We start from the raw sequence: 22,065 nt of genomic DNA, 5'->3' as shown, positions 1-22,065 counted from the left end.
TTAGATTCATATATAAGTGAAATGATACAATATTTGTCTTTCTCTGACTTATTTCACTTAACATAATACCCTCTAGGGCCATCCCTGTTATTGCAGATAGCAAGATTTCATTCTTTTATAGGTGAGTAATATTCCAATGTATGTATGTACTTCATCTTCTTTATCCATTCATCTATTAATGGACACTTCTGTTGCTTCTATATTTGAGTTATTATAAATAATGCTGCAGTGAACATACTGATACATATGTCTTATCAAATTAGTGTTTTAGATTTCTTTGGATAAATACCCAGAAGTAGAATTACTGGATCCTTCTTTGTCTCTTGTTATAGCCTTTGTTTTAAAGTCTATTTTGCCTGGTATAAATATTGCTACCCCAGCTTATTTGTTTCCATTTCCATGAATCTTTTTCCATTTCTTTACTTTCAGTCTGTGTGTGTCTTTTGGATCTGAAGTGAGTCTCTTGTAGACAGCATATCTTATCCATTCAGGCACCCTATGTCTTTTGGTTGAAGCATTTTATTTACATTTAAAGTAATTGTTGATAGATATGTAATTATTCCCATTTCATTATTCAGATTTTTTACCTTTTTTCTTTCTTTTTTTTTTTTTTTTAGGCGAAGCAACCCTTGATTGATCTCACAGATTGCAAGGAACTTGTCGTCTTACAATCCTTATTTATTTTATTTTTTATTTATTTATTTATTTTATGCCTATAGCACCTGGTCTTCCTAGGTGGTCTCCCATCCAAGTACTAACCAGGCCCGACCCTGCTTAGCTTCTGAGATCAGACAGGATCAGGCTTGTTCAGGGTGGCATGGCCGTAGACCTTTTTTTTTTTCTTAAAGAAGTCCTTTAACATTTCTTGTAATACTGATTTGGTGGTGATGAACTCTTTTCGCTTTTTCTTGTCTGTGACTTAAATTCTCTTTCTGATATTTCGTTACTGGTGTATAAAACTGCAAACAACTTCTGAATATTAATTTTGTATCCTGATACTTTACTGAATTCATGTATTAGTCTAATAGTTTTTTGGTGAAATCTTTAGGGTTCCCTATATATAATATCATGTCATCTGCAAATACTGACAGTTTTACTTCTTCCTCTCCAATTCGAATGCCTTTAATTTCCTTCTTGTCTGATCGCTTTGGCTAGGACTTTCAGTGCTCTATTGAATAAAAGTGGTGAAAAATTCTTGTCTTGTTCCTGATAGTGGTGAAAAGCTGAAAGCTTTTTCCTTAATGAGTATAATGTTAACTGTTTGTCAAAGATTGCCTTTATTACATTATGTTCCCTCTATCCCCACTATGCTGTGAGTTTTTATCATCAGTGAATGTTGAACTGTGTCAAATGCTCTTTCTGCATCTATTGATATGATCATATAAGTTTTAGCCTTCATTTTGTGTATGTGGTGTACGATGTTAATTGATTTGAGGATATTGAAACAATGTTGTGTCCAGGGAACAAATACAACTTGATCACGGTATATGATCTTTTTAATGTATTGCTGAATTCAGATTGCTAATATTTTGTTGAGAATTTTTGCCTCTATGTTCACTTGGGATATTGGCTTATAATTTTTATTCTTTGTAATGTCTGTGTCTGTTGTTGGTAGTTGGGTAATGCTGGCCTTGTAAAAGAGTTTGGGAACCTTCCCTCTTTAATTTTTTGGAATAGTTGAGAAGGACAGGTATTAATTCTCATTCAAATGTTTAGTAAAATTCACTCGTGAAGCCATCTGGTCCAGGACTTTTGGTTGTTGGGAGGTTTTGGGGGGTTTTTTGTTTGGTTGGTTTTTTATTGCTGATTTGATTTAGTTATTAGTTACTGGTCTGATCAGATTTTCTGTTTTATCTTGATTCAGTCTTGAAAGAATGTTATGTTTTTAGCAAATTATCCATTTCTTACAGGTTGTCCAATACTATAATTTTGACGAATAATTATAGTATTTCCTTATAATATTTCATATGTCTGTGGTGTTAGTTGTCACTTCTCTTCTTTCATTTTTAATTTTACTTATTTAGATCCTATTCTTTTTTCTTGATGAGTCTGGCTAAAGGTTTTCAATTTTACCTTTTCAAAGAACAAGCTCTTGGTTTCATTGATATTTTATGTTGTTTTTTAGACTTTATTTCTGCTCTGATCTTTTCTTCCTTCTACTTACTTTGAGCTTTATTTGTTCTTTTCTTAGTTCCTTTACATGTAATTAAATCAACATTTTTCTTTTTATTTGAGGTAGGTTTGTATTGCTATAAATTTCTTAGAACTGCTTTGGCTGTATCCCATAGATTTTTGGGGGGTGGTTTTCATTTTTCTGAAGGTATCTTTAGATTTCTTCCTTGATCTTGTTGACCCATTCATTGTTTAGTAGCATGTTATTTAGCCTCCACGTTTGTGTTTTTCAATTTTTTGTTATCGATTTCTATTTTCATACCATTGTGATTGGAGATCTTAATATGATTTCTGTCTTCTTAGGTTTATTGAGACTTGTGACTTAACGTGTGGTCTCTCCTGGAAAATGTTTCATGTATAGTCTGCTGCTTTTATGTAAGGTATCCTAAAAATATCAATTAGGTACATCTGCTCTAATTTTATTTAAGGCACATGTTTTTGTTGATTTTCTGTCTGGATGATCTATCCATTGATATCAGTGAAAGTCCCCCTATTGACTGTATTGCTGTCCCTCTCTCCTTTTATGTCTGTCAGTATTTACTTTATATATTTAGATGCTCCTACTTTGGGTACATAGATGTTTGAGAGTTATAGCCTCTTATTTAATCCCTTTATCATAATGAAATGACCTTGTCTCTTGTTACAGCCCTTGTTTTAAGTTCTATTTTGTGTAATATAAGTATTGCTACCCCATGTTTTGTTGTCGTTTCCATTTGTATGAAATATCTTTTTCCATCCCTTTACTTTCAGTCTATGTCTTTTGATATGAAGAGGGTCTCTTGTAGGCAGCGTATGCATGGTCTTGTTGTGTTTCCCCTCTCCCCCATTAAGTAACGCTATGTCATTTTATTGGAGAATTTAGTCTATTTGCATTTAAAGAAATTAGTGATAGGTATGTAGCTGTCATTTTATTAACTGTTTTCTGATTATATTTGTAGTTCTCTGTTCTAAGTCTCTTGCTCTCTTATATGTTGATGGCTTTCTATAGTTTGGATTCCTTTCTCTTAATTTCTTGTATATCTCTTGCAGATTTTTGGTTGGTGGTTACCATGTGCTTCCTATATACCAAGTTATATTCATAGAAGTCTATTTTAAGTTGATGGTCACTTAAGTTCAAACACATTCCAAAATCATTAGTTTTTACTCACCTCCTCCCCACCTTTATGTTTTTGTCCTTACTTTTTACATTTTGTGTATATGTGTATGTTTTTGTATTAATTTATGGTTGTAATTACACATTTCTTTAAAAATTCAATGTCATGAAAATGTAGATAAATGGAAAATGAAAAATATCATGTTTTCTTTGTTGAAGTTCTCGTTGAATTCATATATTCTTCCCCTAAATTCATTGAGCATCCTTATAACCAGGGTTTTTAACTATCTGGTAGATTGCTTGTCTCTATTTCATTTAGTTTTTTTATGTTTCATCCTGTGCTTTTCATTTAGAATATGTTTGTCTCCTTATTTTGGCAGTCTCTCTGTGTTTGTTTCTATGTGTTAGGTAGATCAGTTATGTCTCCCAGTCTTAGCAGAGTGATCTCCTACAGTCTCTTTGGCCACCTGAGTGGGTACTCTAGCAATTTCCCTTGTGTGGGTTGTGTGTGTCTTCCTGTTGTAGTTGTCTTGATTGCTGTCGGCACATCAGTGGGTGGGATCGACCCTCAGGCTGACTAGCTATGAGGGCCGGCCTAGTAGATGAGCTGTTGTTCATGGACTGTTCCCATGGAGTAGGAGTTACATTAGCAGGGCTCTGGTAACAGCAGAATTTTCCCTTTGCATATGTCATTTGTGGTGCTGCTTGGATGGTGCTCTGGTGTGATCTGCAGCAGGTCATCCTGTGTGCTGGTTTTGGAGGTTCTTAGTGCAGGCCAAGGTCCATCACCATTTGTGCCTGGCATAGGGCCACCTGGTGGGAGCTACAAATTGATCTGAATTTCATTGTCACTTGTACTAGGCTTGAATGCACTTCGGAGAGGCTTTGATGCAAACCAAAACCAGCTGCCACCAGCGCCTGGCTGCGGGTAGTTGGTGGGCATCATGATGTGAGCTAAGGCCAGGCCTGGGGTGAACTGATGGGATTTACAGTGCAAGTCAAGACCAATTGCCACTTGTGCTGAGCTTGGTAAGCAACCAGGTACAGGGCACACCAAGGGCAGCCGCTGCTTGTTTAGGGTCTGCGAATGATTGAGAGATTTTAGGAAAGTCTACAGAGCAAACTGAGGCAGGCCGCTTGTGTGGAAAAGCCACTGGAAGCTGCTCAACCCAGTGTACGAGTTGGGTGGCGTCTCCAGAAATCTCCAGGGCAGAGCAAATCATGTTAACCAGGGTAATAGCACAAATTTCGCTCCTGACTATGCCTGTAGCCTGGTTAGGAGGAGAGTTCAACAAAGGAACAATGATGCCTGCTAGCAATTCTGTCCAGAGACAGTTGCCCTGACTCCTACCCCTTCAGCCCTTGCCCTGAATCTAGTCATTTTGTTTCTTCCCATATGTCCTTGGCATTTCTCGAGCTGCTGTCCCTGCACCGGAGCCCAGAACAAATGAGTTCTGAGGTAGGGGATCCATGCATGGGCCCCTCAAGACAAACACCTGAGACTCCAGCAGCTCTGTCTCACTGGGATGCAATCCCCACTGTTTTGCACAACCAGATGTTGTGGTGTTTTGGGCTAGGGATACAGGTGTGGGGCTGGGATCCCCTCACTCTTTTGGGGGTACCTCCACAGGTGAGATATCCCTCCTGATTCTTTATTGCCACACCATGTGGAACCTACCCGTTTTGTGCTTCCACCCCTCCTACCAGCCTCAACATTGCTTCTTCCTTATAGGACTTCTACTAGTCTTCAGGTGGTTCTCAGTGATGGTTGTTCTATAATTTCATTGTAATTTTGTTCTGGTTGTGGAAGATGAGCACAACATTTATGTACTCTGCCATCTTGACCGAAGTCTCCCTACAGCACTCTACACCTTCCTATTCTTAAAGGGTGCACCTTTAAGAATAGGAAGGTGTAGAGTGCATCCTATTCTTAATGATGCACCCTGACCAGTGTGCACCCTCTGAAAATTCCCTCTCCTCGGGCCCTCAATTTCTGCAGTCTCCTTCTTCTGCTCCTGAGTATGTATGCCTAGGTCCCCCAAAGTTCTGCTCATTTATCCAGCAAAGCTGTTTATCCCAAGATACATCAAGAACTTACAGTCCAGGCCAACCTTTGCATATATCAAAATGTGCTCAGGCTATTAAAGATCTTTTAGGAGCACCAGCACAGACAGAAGCTTCAAAATACCTCCTCTTGAACAAAACTAAATGAGTTAGCTTGGCTCCCACCTCACCAGTTTGCCCTTCTAACCAGCTAGGGTAAAAACAAGGCTACCACTACATTCCATCGATAGGAATTCTGCGGCTCCCCTGAGAGGATAAAAATAGTGGCAGTCAGCATTTTCTTTTCAAAATCAAATCTATTTATTTCCCCATTTTCTTTGCATGTTTAATAAGTGACAGAGCTAGCCAGACTGCATCTGGAAACCACTGGACCAGGTGAGTTGTAGAGTTATTTTGGCTGTAAAATTCCTTGTCTTTCTGAAAACAAAAGTACTTTTGCACCAGGCAGTGAGTTGGCCAGACCAGGATTCAAACCCCAGCTCCTCCACTGACTAGCTGGGTGCCCTCAGGCAAGTTACTTAAAGTCTCTGAGCCTTAATTTCCACAATTGCAAAAAGAGGATAACAGTACCAAGTTCACAGGCTGTATTCAAAATACGTGTGAAGAAACTGTCAATGATGACTAGCGTTCTTCTTCTTAGCATCTGGCAGGTGGTCTTCTGCAAAGTTAGGGAGGTAAACAGAGCTCATGTGGGCCGGGCCTTCTCTCAGCAAATACCTTTTCTCCTGGGCCTCAGGAAGTCATTCAGAGCCTGGAAACTTCACTGAAGATCCTCTTGGATGGGGATTGGCCACCTGACTACCTCTGTGGGCAACCCATGAGAGCACAGCCTGCTCCTTTAGGCAGCTACTGCATTAGCTGGTACTGACATTTTACAACATCAGCATCCAATTTCAAGACAAGAGCAGGCTTAACTCGGAAAGGACTGGACATGAGTCTTGGACATGAGGCTGGAGAGCAGTGATAGTGCTGTCCTGGGTAACCTGAAGACTGTGAAAGGAGGTAGCCCCAAACTTAGAAGAAAACAAGAACACTGGGGTTCTCCTGAGCATTCCTACAGCAAACACTCTGGATCATGTCTTTCTGGTCACACTGTGAGTTCTTCGAGGGCAGAGAATGAGTCTTCAGCATCTTTTACGAGCATTGTCTAACAGTGCCAGGTCCAAACTGGACATGACAACATTATTAAATAAGTGAATGCATTAATTAATGGATGGACAAACAAAGGCAGTTCAGACTGGTTTTGTAAACTGACTGCCTGCTTGGTTATTTCACATAATGTGCTTTCAGAATTCCCTAAGAACACAAGCCTTTGTTTCAAAAATTAATTCTGGAAAGATGTTTCTCAGTGCAAAGACAACTCCGTCGAAACTGTCAAGTGCAATGATGCATTAAACTAATTCATTCAATCCCTCATTCATTCAACAAACACTTACTGAATCTTCATTATATGCCGGGCACTATGCCAAGGGCTAGAGACAAGAAGAGAAATAAAATGTGGTTCCCCAAATGACTGGGCATCGATAATTCTTTTTTTAAAACTTCCTATGGGGTTTAACAAGGACTCAGGATGGAGAAGGGCTGCCCGAGGCCTTCTGCTCACTGCCCAAGGCCTGCGCAATAATGGGGGGCACTCCCATTCCATTTCTGGAGACTATCCACCAACTCCTCTCTTCACCTTCCAGTTTCTGCCATTTTTCCCTTAATCAGTCAGAATCTCAGACTGAATTATTTATTGCTTTTTGCAAATACTAAGTAATCTTCCTCTTCCTTATGGTTACCTTAAAAAAAAAACTAAAAATATTTTAAATTCGGCTCTTTCAAAACCATAAAGTATACTTCTCTTAAACTGAAAGCTCATCAATCCAATACCTATTTATTAAATGTGTATTATATTTAGAACAACTTGGATCTCTCTGGACCTATCTAAACTTTGTCTCTAAATGGAAACTTTTTTCTATGGGCAATATTCTCAGGGAAGAAATGGTGCTAATCATTCTTCTTTGTGTTAGCCCTTTAGTGCTGAATATAAAGCCTCACAGTAAGAAAGATGTGCCCGTGTGCTGAGTCCCAGCACTAAGTCCGACATGTGGCATCTGTAAGCCCGGACTCCAACATCTTGGCTTTGACTCCGTTCTATGGAAAGAAATTTAACTGAGTGTGAACACACAGTGCAATATACATATGACGTACACGTGAAACCAATATAACTTATTAAGCAATGTCACCCCAATAAATTCAATTTTAAAAAATAAAAGCATCCACTGTACAAATTATAAAAAATTTGATTCTGGGCAGTCACTAGGGGAACCAAAGGTCCCAGTCTGCCCAGAAGTGGCTGGCAAAGCCAGATGCTAGTCATTCCAGTGATCATCTTTCCTTTTGCTACCAACGTTCTCAGAACTGAAGATACTTAAATGCAGTAAAACCTAATCATATATCATATTGAAATGTGAAATACGTCATTGTGATATGGATTATCTCATACACTTTATGCCAACGGGGATTTATACCAATTTTGCTTATGTGCAAGATGTATGGGTTTTTTTGGTCTTGCGCCTCAAAATATTCCTGTTGGAAACAGACCCTGGCAGATTTTAGGAAACTATGTTCCCTCCTCGCTTACCCACTAATAGTCATCCTGGACAGCAAAATAGGGTTGCCCCCAAATTTCCTGGTTAAATTGGGTGAGCCTCATACACTGGCCCAAACGTGTTACTTCTTACCTTCCACTATTTCACACAAAGACTACAGTTCAGATTCTAGTACACTCCCCCAGCACCAGGACCGTAGAAACTCTTTAAGCAACAAGCACATCGTTTCACATTTCATTGATCTAAGAGAAGTACCAGCAGGACACCTACCTCATGGAAAGACAGCTAAGGCTTTCTTGGGACAGGCTTGGATTCAAATCTCAGCTCTACCACTAACCCTGTGACTGTGGAGGTGGTTAGCAAACCTCTCCCTGATTCTGCTCCTCATCTGTAAAAGGGGAGTTATCTTATTTGCAAAGCTGGGAATGAAGATTGGAAGTCACACCAAACCAAAACCATCCAAATGCCTGACATTGAGGACAAAACATGTTATAACGCTCAAGTTTTAAACAAGAAAACCTTCAGTTTGCACATATTCGTTCACACACACACATACACTCATACATACTCATACACTGGAATGTCAGGTCTCTACTGATACAAAAAACAATTTCCTATTCAGAAATATTCCCTTTATATAAACACAATTTTTATTTCATAAGAAATTTTTAACCTTCTGATTTGAACAAACTCTCTCTCCTCCCAAGGCATTTGATTGACAGCACACCATTGTAGCATATAATTTATTATCATCATTATTTTCCACAACATTTAATACCATATTTTTCTCCTACGTAGAATATTACCCAATAGAAATCCCCCAAAGAAGCCACGGCACATTCCTAGCAAAGACAGAAAATTGTCTTTCAATTTTTGCTTTCCAACGTGATAGTTCAACTAATACAAGGTCAGATTTAATTAGCTGTGAAAGTGGAAAATGAAAGTCAGCCTGTGTGTACATCATGGCCATAAGCATGTACACCTCTATGAAAAGAGCAAAATATCTGCTGTTTCTTACCAAACTTCTATATAACTTTACTTTTTTAAAAAATGATTTTCTTAGAAGACATTCCACTTCCTCTGATGGTGCGAACTCTGGGGTGTTTTCTCAGGGTCAACCCTGCGCAAGCAGATGGCACATGTGAAATGAAAAAACATCTGGAAAATAGCAGCCCTTCCTAGACTCCTGGTATACATGTACAGGAGACTTTCTGATTTCCAATCTTGGCTCAGTTCAGAAGAAAAAAGGGAAGAGATAAATCCCTGGAAAAAAAAAAAATGCAGCCTACTTTAGGGCATGCCTGACTTTCAGTCCATTCAAGTGTTCACGGTGAGTCTTCCTGGCTCATAGGGTTTTCAGGACCCTGAAAAACATCCTCCATGACCCTGCTCCTCCATGGTCTTCTGAGTGCAGTTACTGTGTTCAAAACAGTATGTCACAAGTCAAAGGATTCAAAGCTTCCCAAGGAAAAACCATATGTGGGTATGTTCTAATTTAAGAAACCTATGACAAGGCTTCTCAGCAATCACCTAACTTCTGGAGTCCCAACATCCAGATTTCAGTGGCTGGAAACCATGCCAGAAAAGCAAAGACCCAGCAGCCCAAAATGAACCTTTTCTGCAGCTCTGGCACATTCTCCACACACCTCCACACCACTCAAATGTCCTATAAAATAATAAAATGAATCGACTGGACATGGCCAATTTAATCATATAAAAAGGCATTATAAAAATACTCCCTGCACTTAAAAAAAAAAAAAAAAAAAGATGCATGTAAACGTTGCCTCAGTCACCGGAGAATCCTCGAGCCTTTTCATCTCATCTTTCCAATGTTTTGTGGTTTTCCGTGTCCAGCTTTTCTTGGAGGTATCAATCTGTTTTTTTCTTAACAGAGTTCAGAGTCTGAGGCCACCTTTGAATATGAGCTTGTGGTCTGACTGGCAGAAATAGTATTATCAGGAGACTTACGATGTGTAAATAAAAGTACATGGACCTAGGAATAAAAACACAAAAATTATATTTCAAATTAGTATATAAATAGGAAACGTCACATGAATATAATTACACCTGCAGTCTGGAGAGTGAAAGCACCACTTTTGGAGGAACAGACGTGTTTGTAATCAGGCTCATCACGATCCACCCCACAGGTAACTCGCTTTGGTGGTGGTGCAAGCCATGGTTAGACCAAAACTGCAAAACCCAGCAGAGCAAACCAACCAGCCCATCTGTGGACAGACGCATGGTACTGTCCCACTGACATAATACACAGACTAAGAGAATGAACCCCACAAAAGCCAGAACGCCCCAATATTCAAAGTCTTAGGATGCACAGGACCAAATTCAAATGCAGTACTGTTCCCTAAACACAAATGCAGCAACACTTCAGCTAATCTACTCAAGTGTAAAGGGATCTTCTTAGATGTATTAAGAGCCAGAGGAATACAGATTTTGAAAACCTAATCTGTAACTCTAAAAGTAACTTTCATCCAAGCTAATATGAAACAAGATTTGCTTTTGAGGTTTGTGGACTCTTATTGCCTAAGTGTGGTATTCAGCACACTGAGTATAATGTAGACACGCAATAAATACTGGGGGCTGCATTTGCACAACTGTTCTATATCTATTTGGTCAAGCTGAACTTATACCTTCTCCAATGCTTCTGAATATCAAAGGAAAATAATGTTAAAAGGGGGAAAAATCCCACCATTGATTTATGTATCATTCCTCAGCTTCTATGACAAGGTCAGGCACGTTAGAATAGATAACTCACATAACCCCTACACTTTCCTTTAGCAAGAGGAATGGCCTCCCTGAAAATATCTACAGAACAGTCAAGAGATCTAATAGAAGCAAACAAATCTTCACTCATTTACTCTTTCAACAAGGTTTTACTGTTTAGAATGTACCAGTGAATTAAACTGGAAACTACAAAAAGGCTGAGTTGCTGCCCCTTCCTTTGAGAAAAGAAAACGAGGCAAGTACAGGAGTACTTGTGTTTTGATGGTCACTAAATTTTTATTGTTATTCTCTTATATTCTGCCAGCCACTACATACACTGTGGTGGGTTAGATAATGTCCCTTTAAGGATATCCACATACTAATCCTGGGAACCTGCGAATAGATTGCCTTCTGTGACATAAGGGACTTTGCAGATGGATCACATTTAGGAACTTAAAATGGGGAGATCATCCTGGATTTATGGGTGAGCCCAATGTCATCACCTGGGTCCTTATAAGAGGGATGCAGGGCGAGTCAGAGAAAATGGAGATGTGATGATGGGATCAGAGCTTGAAGTGATGTGCTCTGAAGATTGAGGAAGGGTCCATGAATGCAGGAAAGCAGGCAGCTAGCTGATACATCTCCCTTACAAATTGTTAAGGAATTCCAGAAACTAACTTGGTTTAAAGAGAGCACCTTCCAAATGTTAGATGTAGCTTCTCATTGCTCTTGACGTTGCTACTTGAGAGAGGACTGGGTGCTTGTTTACTCTGCACCGATGTCACTGCTGCTCCAATTCCCAGCACGGGCCACAGGTGACGTGGGCTTCTGCTCCACGGCTGTGGCTCCCTTAGCTCACATCATATGCTCAGACGTCTCCTAGAACTGTCCACACAGGCCACGGTGGTGAGTCCTGAATCTATGCAAACTTAACCACAGTCCTTTCCAGAACCAACCAAACCAACTCTTAAGTGCCAGTTCTGACATAAGCCAACAACTCAGGTATGCATTCTACCCCCAACTCCCCAATTCAGACGAATTCCATCTGGGGGCCCTTTCTTTCCTTTAGCTACCATCCTGGCCCACAGTGACACAGCTTCTGATATTTGAGTGCAGTGAGAGGAGATCAATATTTTGTTCTTAAAACATTGAAAGTTTTATTCTCAAAGTCTGGATTTTTCATATATCTTAATATTTTCCCAATACTCCCTTCATACCAAGAAATACTGGAAAAGAGCAACTAAGTTAATGATCACATCAAACATTTCTGAGGACAATGATTACCTAGTCACTTTATATAACCTCCCATGAGAAAAATCTGCTCAAAGTTTACATACGCATCCATATAGATAAGACAGGTAACACAATTTTTAAAACTGTTCCTCACCAGACATTGTTTCACCTCCTCACTGGATTACATAGCTCTGATCTCTCTCTGTCTCTCTCTCTCTCTCTCTCTCTCTCTCTCTCTCTCTCTCTCAGCTGACTTTCCCTGTTACTCTTCAATGTCATATATTTAATTTAAAAAATGTTTTTCAGTTACATTGAAAATACAATATTATATTAGTTTCAGGTATACAACATAGTGATTAGACATTTATATAACTCACAAAGTGATCAACCTGATGAGTCTAGTACCCTCCTGACACTATACTTAGTTATTATAATATTATTGACTATATTCCTTATGCTGTACTTTACATCCCTGTGACTTTTTATGAGTGGAAATTTGTACTATTTCTTTTACCTTTTTCATCCAGCAAGCCAACAGGCCTCCCATTTGGCAACTATCAATTTGTTCTCTGTATCTTTGAGTTTGTTTCTATTTTAGCTGTTCGTTTGTTTTTTCAGATTCACATATAAGTGAAATCACATGGTATTTGTCTTTCTCTGACTGACAAGTCATATTTCATTTCACATAAAGTCCTCTAGGTCCATCCATGTTTTCAAAACTAGCGAGATTTCATTCTTTTTTATGGATGAGTAATATTCCATGTTATATATGTACCACCTCTTCTTATCCATTCATCATCTACCAATGGACACTTAGGTTGCTTCCACATCTTAGCTAGTGAAAATAACCCTGCAGTGAACATAGTGGTGCATATATCTTTTCAAATGAGTGTTTTGGATTTCTTTGGAAAAATACCCAGAAGAGGGACTGCTGGGTCATATAGTAGTTTTATTTTTAATTTTTTAGGAAACCTCCATATTGTTTTCCATGTGGCTACACCAATTCGAAACCCCACCAACAGTGCATGAGGGTTTTTTCTCCACATCCTCACCAACACTTGTTTTTTAATTTGTTGATGATAGCCATTCTGACAGGTGTGAGGTGATTATCTCATTGTGGTTTTGATTTGCATTCGTGATGCTGAACATCTTTTCATACGTCTACTGGCCATCTGTATGTCCTCTTTGGAGAAATGTCTATTTAGGTCCTCTGCCCATTTTTTAACTGAATTATTTGGGGGTTTTGGAGTGTTAAGTATGAGTTCCTCTATTTTGGATATTAACCCCTTGCTGAATATATTATTATCTTCTCCCATTCAGTAGGCTGTCCTTTCAATTTGTTGAGTTTGCATTGCTGTGTAAAAACATTTTAGTTCAATATAGTCCTATTTGTTTATATTTTGTCCTGTTTTCCTTGCCGGAGGAGATGTAAAAAAGTTTACTGCTTATGTTTCCTTCCAAGAGTTTTATGGTTTTAGGTTTTAAGTCTTTAATTCATTTTGAATTTATTCTTGTATATGGTGTAAGAAAGTGATAGTTTCATTCTGTTGCATGTATCTGTCCAGTTTTCCCAACACCATTTATCAAAGAAACTGTCTTTACCCCATCGTTGTATGTTCTTGTCTCCTCTGTCATAGATTAAGTGACCATATAGGCATGGGTTATTTCTAGTCTCTCTATTCTGTTTGATCTATTTGTTTTATGCCAGTGCCATGCTGTTTTAATTACTATAGCCATATACAGTTTGATATCAGGTAGCATACCTCGAACTTTGTTCTTTTCACAAGATTGCTTTGGCTTTTGGGGCCTTTTGTAATGGTTTCACAAAATTTTGGGATTATTTGTTCAAGTTCTGTGAAAAATGCCATTGGTAATATGATGGGAATTGCATTCAATCTGTTAATTGCTTTGGGTAATATGGACATATTAACATGTTAATTCTTCCATCCATGAACACAATATATCCTTTAATTTATATCTTCGATTTCTTTCTTCAGTGTCTTATACTTTTCTGAGTACAGGTCTTTTATATTCTTGGTTAAGTTTATTCCTAGGCATTTTGTTCTTTTTGATGCAATTGTAAATGAGATTGTTTTCTTAGTTTCTCTGATAGTCCATTATTGGTATGTAAAAATGTAACCGACTTCTGAATACTAATTTCACATCCTGCTATTTACTTAATTCACTTATTAGTTTTAATAGTTTTTTGGTGGAATCTTAGGGTGCTCTATTTATAGTATGTCACCTGCAAATAATGAGTTTTACTTCTTCCTTTCCAATTGGATGCATTTTATTTTTTTTTCTTGTCTGACTGCTATGGCTAGGACTTCCAATGCTATCTTGAATAAAAGTGGTGAAAGTGGGCAGCCTTGTCTTATTCCTGATCTTGAAGAAAAAGCTTTCAGCATTTCACCATTGAGTATGTTAGCTCTGGACTTGTTATATATTGTCTTTATTGTGTTATGTTCCCTCTATCCCCACTTTGCAAAGGGCTTTTATTCATAAATAGGTATTGGATTTTGTCAAATGACTTTTATTCATCTACTGATAGGATCATACAAGTTTTATTCTTTGTGTATGTGGTTTATCATATTAATTTGTAGATACTAAACCAAACTTGCATCCTGGGAATAAATCCAACTTGATCATGGTGTATGATCTTTTTAATGTATTGCTGAATCTGGTTTGCTAATATTTTATTAGAGACTTTTGCCTTTATGTTCATTGCGGATACTGGCCTATAATTTTCATTCTTTGTAATGTCTCTGTTACTGGTGTCAGGGTAATGCTGGCCTCATAAAAAGAGTTTGGGAGCCTTTTCTCCTCTTCGATTTTTTTGGAATAGTTTGATAAGAAGAGGTGTTAATTCTTTGAATGTTTGGTAAAATCTACCTATGAAACCAACTGATCCAGCTGGAGCTTTTATGTATTAGGGGTTTTTTCATTGCTGATTCAATTTCTTTACTAGTAATCGAATTGATATGTTTTTGTTTCTTCTTGATTCAGCCTTACAACACTGTATGTTTCTAGGAATACATGTATTTCTTCCAGTTTGTTGGCATATAATTGTTCATAATATTTCCTTATAATCCTTTGTATTTCTGTGGTATCTGTTGTCACTTCTCTTTCATTTTTGATTTTATTAATTGGACCCTATTTTTTCTTGGAGTCTGGCTAAAGATACATCAATTTTGTTTCAAAGAACCAGCTCTTGGATTCATTGTTCTTTTATATTTGATTTCTAGACTCTTTCATTTATTTCTCTCTGATCTTTATTCCTTCCTTCAGCTCATTTTAGGCTTTGTTCTTTTTCTAGTTCCTTTAGGTGTAAGGTTAAATTGAGAATTATCTTGTTTGAGGTAGCCCTGTATCGCTATAAATTTCCCTCATACAACTGCTTTGAGACCCATAGAATTTGCGCCACTATGTTTTCATTTCATTTGTCTCAAGGTATCTTTTGATTTCTTCCTTAATCTCATTAACCCATGCATTATTTAGTAGCATGTTATTTAGCAGCATGTTATTTAGCCTGCACATGTTTGTGTTTTTCAGTTTTCGTCCTGTAACTGATTTCTAGTTTCACCCATTTGTGGTTGGAGAAGATGCCTGACATAATTTCAAACTTCTAAAATTTACTGAGACTTGTTTTGTGTTCTAACATGTAGTCTATCCTGGAAAATGTCCCATGTGCACTTGAAAAGAATATATATTTTGCTGCTTTGGGGTAATGTGTCCTAAAAAATATCAGTTAAGTCCATTTGGTCTAATGTGGCATTTAAGGCCACTGTTTCTTTGTTGATTTATGTCTGGGTGATTTACCCACTGATGTCAGTGGGGTGTTAAAGTCTCCTATTATTATTGTTAATCTCTCCCTTTGCATCAGTCAATATTTGCTTTATATATTTAGGTGTTCCTATGATAGGTACATAAATGTTTGAGAGTTATATCCTCTAGTTGGAATGATCCTTTTATCATTATGAAATGTCCTTGTCTCTTGCTACATACAGCCCTTGTTTTAAGGTCTATTTTATCTAAGTACTGCTGCCCAGCTTTTTGTTTGTTTCCATTTGCATAACTTTTTTGATTCCTGTACTTTGTCTTTGTATGTCTTTTGATCTGAAAAGGGCCCCTCGAACGCAACATACGTATGGGTCTTTTTTCCCCCATTCAGCTACCCTGTCTTTTTATTGGAGCATTTTAGTCCATTAGCATTTAAATTAATAGGTATGTAGATATTTTCATTTTGTTTTCTGATTGTATTTGTAGTTCTCTGTTCCTTATTCTCTTGCTCTCTTCTCTTGTATGTTGATGACTTTCTATAGTGTATTTGGATTTCTATTTCTTGAATATCTCATAGATTTTTGGTTTGTGGTTGCCATGTGATTCCTATATACCAAGCTATGTTTATAGCAGCGTATCTTAAGTTGATGGTTGTTTAAATTCGAATACATTCTAAAATCACTATAATTATACTCATCCTCTCCACCTTTGTTCTTGTCATTATTTTTTCTTTTATGTGGGTGTTTTTGTGTGTATCCCTTAATTGTCGTGATTACAGATGGTCTTCCTACACTTGCCTTTTAACCTTTGTACTAGCCTTATAGTTGGTTACTCCACTGCTTTTACTAAGTATTTCCCTTTGTCAATGAGAGTTTTTCTTATTCTTGTATTTTGTTTTTCATATTTTTGGTCTTCTTAAAGAAGTCCCTTTAACTATTCTCGTAATATAACTTTAATGGTGATGAGCTCTTTTAGCTTTTTCTTGTCTAAGAAACTCTTTATATTTCCTTAAATTCTAAATAATAGCCTTGCTGGGTAATCACTGTAGGTCTTTGTTTTTCATCACTTTGAGTATTTTGTGCCACTCCCTTCTGGCCTGCAAAGTTTCTGTTGAGAAATCAGCTGACAGTCTTATGGGTGCTCCCCTGTACATAACAAACTGCTTTGCTCTTGCTACTTTTAAGATTCTTTGTCTTTAACCTTTGACATATTATGATGCATCTTGGTGTGGGCCTCTTGGGGTTCATATTGTTTGGGACTCTGCTCTTCTTGGACTGGTATGTCTATTTCCTTTGCCAGGTTAAGGAAGTTTTCGGTCATTATTTCTTCAGATAGGTTTTCAATCCCTTGCTCTCCTCCTTCTGGTATTCCTTTGATGAGAATCTTGGTACACTTGATATAGTCCCAGAAGTCTTTTCTGCTGTTCCAATTGGGTGTTTTCTGATACTCCATCTTCCAGATTGCTAATTCATCTAATTGATCCTCTGCTTCATCTAATCTGTTGTTGATTCCCTCTAGTATATTATTCATTTCGGTTAATGTATTTTTCATGTCTGACTGGTTCTTTGTTTTCTACCTCTTTGTTGAAGTTCTTACTGAGTTTATCCTTTAAGTTCATTGAGCATTCTTATAACTAGTGTTTTGAACTCTGTAGCTGGTAGATTGCTTGTGTCCATTTCACTTAGTTCTTTTTCTGGAGTTTTGTCCTGTTCTTTCATTCGGAACAAGCTTCTTTGTCTCCTCATTTTGGCTGACTCCCTGTATTTGTTTCTGTGTGTTAGATCTGCTAAATATCCCAGCTTTGTGTAGTAGGTGTCTGAGGCCCTGTGGCAACATCTCCCTGGTTACTTGAGTCAGGTGCTCCAGGGGAGTCTCTTGCATGGATTGTGTGTGCCCTCCTGTTGTAGTTGAGCCTTGATTGCTGTTTGCACATCCGTGGTTGGGATTAACGCTCAGGCTGACTGGCTGTGAGGACTGGCTATGACTATAGCATATAAGCTATTGTGTGGGGGCAGACTCCACAAAGCAGGAGTCACTTTAGTGGGGCCCTGGTGCCAGCTGAGTCTGCCCTTTGGTGGGCACACTATATGATCTAAAGCCAGCTGCCACTTGTGCTGGGCTTGTGGCTGCTTAGTTGAAGCAATGTTCCAAGCCAACACTGCCTGCAGCTTATGTCAGGCGTGGGGCCCCCTGATGGGAATTGCAATGCAAGTTGAGTCCTGTTGCCTCTTATGCTGGACTTAGGGCACACTGAGGCCAGCTGCTGCTTGTTTGGAGAACTTTGAGAGATTTTAAGAAAGTCTACAGAACAAGCTGAGGCAGGCTGCTTGTATGGAAAACCTGCTAGAAGTGACTCAGGTTGGGTGTGCAAGTTGGGTGGGGCAAGGACTCAGGGAATTACCAGGATAGGGCAAATGGTGTTAGCCAGGTTAATGGAGAGCTCAGAGTTGGCACCCACCTTACCAGGCTAGCTGGGTGGGGTTGCAAAGCTCCACAGAGAAACAATGGCACCTTCCACTGCTGCCATTCCTGGAAAGAGCTGCCCTGACCCCTACCTTTGCCCTTTTTAGCCTTTGCCCTGAAATTAGTCAATCAAATTTCTCCCCATAGGTCCGTGGCACTTTTCAAGCTGCTGCCCCAGTACTGGAACCAAGAGTGAGTGAGTTTATGAGGAAGCAAGTCTGTGCGCGTGAGCTCTTTAAGAGGATGCCTGGGATGCCAGCAGCCCTTGGTGTCACTCAGTTTTCACAGCCAGATGGTGTGGGGACTCCTTTTCCTGGCACTGGAGGCCTGGGCTAGGGAGCCCAGCACGGGGCTGGGAACCCTCGCTCCTCAGCGGAGATCTCCTGAGATATGCCTCCCAGGTGCCAGTTTCCTGTCTCCGCACCCCCTAGTCTCATGTCTTCTTTATATCCTTAGTTATAGAACTTCTGCTAGTGTTCAGATGGTTCTCAATGGTAGCTGTTATATAATTTAGTTGTGGTCAGGGGAAAAGGTGAGCACGGCATTTCCCAACTCCACCATTGTGACCAAAAGTCTTCAGAGTAGTAATAGTAATTTGACTAGAAGACAAAGAACCATCTGCAAGTGACCATCTAATGTATTATATATATTGGGACATTACTAAGTGAAAAAGCTCTACAGACTAGCTCAACCAGTGTAAATCAGAGGTAGCTCCAGTTTTTAGCTACTCATCTAAAATACACTTTTTTCTTGTATTTGGCTTTAACTGTTCATATGTAGCCAAATCTACATTGGGGCAATTATGTTAGATTAAGGCCAAATGTTTCAGGAATGAAAAGAAAAAGTTTTTCAGTCCTCTATTCTGACATTCTATATTTCTCTAAATTTTACAGACTACATGTTTTTATTATGGAAAAGCTCAACTAAATTTATTGAGCATGCTAGGAACTGAACTAAGTACTCCAGATACACAGATGAATAAGGCATGGTTCCTAATGTCAGGAAGTTTGCTAACTGCAAAAAGTTCTACCCAAATTCTAATATTCTTACACACCGAATATCAAAAAGTGTTATCTAGTGAGTCATTGTATGAGGATTTTGTCTTTCAAAACTATTTCATAGAAAGTTTCTGCTATGGACTGAATGTTTGTGTCCCTCCAGAATCCATTCTGAACTCCTGATGTGATGGTATTTGGAGGAGTGACCTTCGGGAGGTAATGTGGTTTAGATGAAGCCATGGGAGTGGGGCCCCCATGATGGGATTAGTGCCCTTATGTGATGAGAAAGAGAAACCAGAGTGCTCGTGAACTGTATATTCTCTGTCTTTTACCTCTGTCTCAGTCTATCTGCCTTTGTTTCTTCACTGTATCCCTCTTCTCTCTCACTGCCTCTATCTCTCTGCCACTCTTCTTCTCTTTCTCTGTCGTCTCCCTCTGCCATGTGAGGACACAGTGAGAAGGCAGCCTTCTGCAAAAGCAGGAAGAAGGCTCTCACCAACTATAGGAAGTCAATGTCTGTTGTTTAGGTTACCCAGTCTGTTAGCCATAGCAGCCCCAACTAAGACAGGTTCTTTCATAATACAGTAGCCCTCCTCCCTTATCTGCTGTTTCAGTTACCTGTAGTCAACAATAGTCCCAAAATGGAAAATTTCAGAAATAGGTTTTAAATCACATGCCGTTCTGAGTAGTATGATGAAATCTTGTTCCATCCCACTCGGGATGTGAAGCCTCCCTTTGTCCAGTGTCTCCACGCTGTAGACACTCCCCACCTGTTAGCCATTCAGTAGCCTTCTTGGATTAACTGTTGTGATATCGCAGTGCTTATTTTACTTATAATGGTCCCAAAACACAAGAATAGTGATTCTGGCAATTTGGATATGCCTAAGAAAAGCTGTAAAGTGCTTCTTTTAAGTGACAAGTTACGTATATAGAGAAAAAACATAGAATACACAGGGTTTGCTACTCTCCATAGTTTTAGGCATCCACTTGGGGTCTTGGAAATATGTTCTGTAGATAAGAGAAACTACTATACATTTAAGTGTTCACTTGGGGCTCATTTACAACTTAAAGAAGAAAAAATTACACTGAGAAATTTAAAGCTGAGATTTGAAGTCACTATAGATTAAAAACCGACTAGACATAAAAATGAAGCACATCTGAAATTTAAATGTTAAGCAGTGAAAGATAGACTGAAAAATGAATATGCATGAAATTGTGGTTCAATACCGGTTACTGAAATTAGCCCCAAGGAAGGAAAAGATACAGAATGCAACCAAATCCACCCCTACTAAAAGACCACGCAGTTTTCTTTTATCAGACTCCATGAGTCTCTTAAGAGATCATGAAAACTTTTTAGAGATGCAATCTGTTAATAGCCATTGGCAATATGTGGCTCCTTAAATTCAAATTAAATAAAATTGACATTTCAGTTTCTCAGTCATACTAGCCAGGTTTCAAATACTCAATGGCCAGTGGTTCATGTATTAAACAGTATTTGTCATTGTAGAAACTTAAACAGAGCTGATCTAGATAAGGGATTCAAATTATATATATGGGCATACCTTGGAGATAGTGTAGGTTCACTTTGGCCCACTACAATAAAGCAAATATTGCAATAAAGTCACAAATTTTTTGGTGCCCAGTACATATAAAAGTTATGTTTACACTGCAGTCTAATAACATGTCTAAAAACAATGTATATACCTTAATTAAAAAATACTTTCTTGCTAAAAAATACAAACCATCACCTGAGCCTTCAGTGAGTCATAATCTTTTTGCTTTTGGTAGAAGGTCTTGCCTTCAATTTGTAAAATATGCAGTATCTGTGAAGCACAATAAAATGAGGTATGCCTGTGTGACTCTGATAACACATTAGGTTGAATCATTCGAAATTAACAAAATTGACAGAAGTGTCAATTTTACCCTAAACGAGGGTAATATTCTAGATCAGTTTTGGAAAGAAATGGAAATTATTTAAGAGTGATCTGGATTGATAACTATTTGAAATTAGCATACTTTAGTTGGTGAAATATGTCATCCCAAACAAATCACCATTTAACATGATCCCAAAGCAGTAATTTTCTTCCAAAGTAACTTCTACAGAACTTTTTAGAAACTGAACTATTGATCATGCTGTTAAAGGAACTCTGTGAAACTCGAGTTAGGCACTTACTTGCTGCGTTAGTTTTGTTAAATCACTCATCCTCTCTGAGTCTCTGCTTCCTCATGATAAACAGGAACAACTACCCATCTTCTCAGCTCACCTTGGATTCTGTGTTCTGCCCACAGTCATGTTTCTTGGATCTTCAGAGCAAGGAGCTTCCTCCCATCACAAGGGGGCTATTCTCTGCTGTTCCCTGCATTTGGAGTACGGTCCACAGTGCTCCACTTTACCCACCACCCTCACACACACTATGCCTGCTTTACTCCTACTACGCAGCCTCCAGGACTTAGCTCGAATGCCACTTCCTCCTAAAAGTTGTCCTGGATGCCCAATCTGAGTTAGATTCCTGTTACATGTTAAGTCTTTGTACTATTCACTCAGAGTACAATCTCAGTGTATATTTATAAATTTGACAATTACTGCCTGTCCCTTCCAACAAGTTATCCCCTCCATGACAGCAGGAACGATTTCTATATTTTGCTCACCATTTTTATCCCTAGCTTCTAGAACACTGCCCAGCACATTGTAGCTGTTAAATGTATTGAGTTGAATATAGCATTTCTGCTATAACATAATACATATTTTCCTGAAAAATCTCATATTTGGCAATATCCTGCGCTTAAAATACCAGGGCTCATGGGGGAAAATCATGTGAGAAACAGACAACTCAAAAGCTATGAGACTTTTAACCAGAACAACGAGCACCTAAGCTAACCATTTGGACAGCCCAGGCAGAGCAGCTCAGTAGAGCTAAAGGCTGCTGAGGTGGTATAATGCAGGAGACAA

General features: G+C 38.6%; 1 protein-coding gene and 1 non-coding gene across 5 annotated transcripts in view; both read right to left on the bottom strand.

Annotated features, from left to right (window-relative positions):
- Positions 1–710: 710 nt before the first annotated feature.
- LOC112477761 lies at positions 711–829 on the bottom strand. Its single transcript, XR_003045570.1, has one exon. It is a non-coding gene; the product is annotated as a 5S ribosomal RNA (ribosomal RNA).
- Positions 830–8,550: 7,721 nt separating this feature from the next.
- Positions 8,551–22,065, bottom strand: part of MBOAT1 (membrane bound O-acyltransferase domain containing 1) — a 102,899-nt gene continuing 89,384 nt past the window's right edge. For all 4 annotated transcript variants that reach the window (XM_015587288.2, XM_006909234.3, XM_025044903.1 and 1 more), the window contains exon 13: positions 8,551–9,916. In XM_015587288.2, the coding sequence (XP_015442774.1) occupies positions 9,793–9,916 (124 nt within the window). In that variant the 3' untranslated portion in view covers positions 8,551–9,792. The remainder of the gene's footprint in view (positions 9,917–22,065) is intronic.

This window comes from Pteropus alecto, unplaced genomic scaffold (genome assembly GCF_000325575.1).
Source record: "Pteropus alecto unplaced genomic scaffold, ASM32557v1 scaffold121, whole genome shotgun sequence".
Classification (NCBI taxonomy): Eukaryota; Metazoa; Chordata; class Mammalia; order Chiroptera; family Pteropodidae; genus Pteropus; species Pteropus alecto.
Note: the sequence above shows the minus strand (reverse complement) of the source record. Positions and strands in the feature narration are given on the sequence as shown.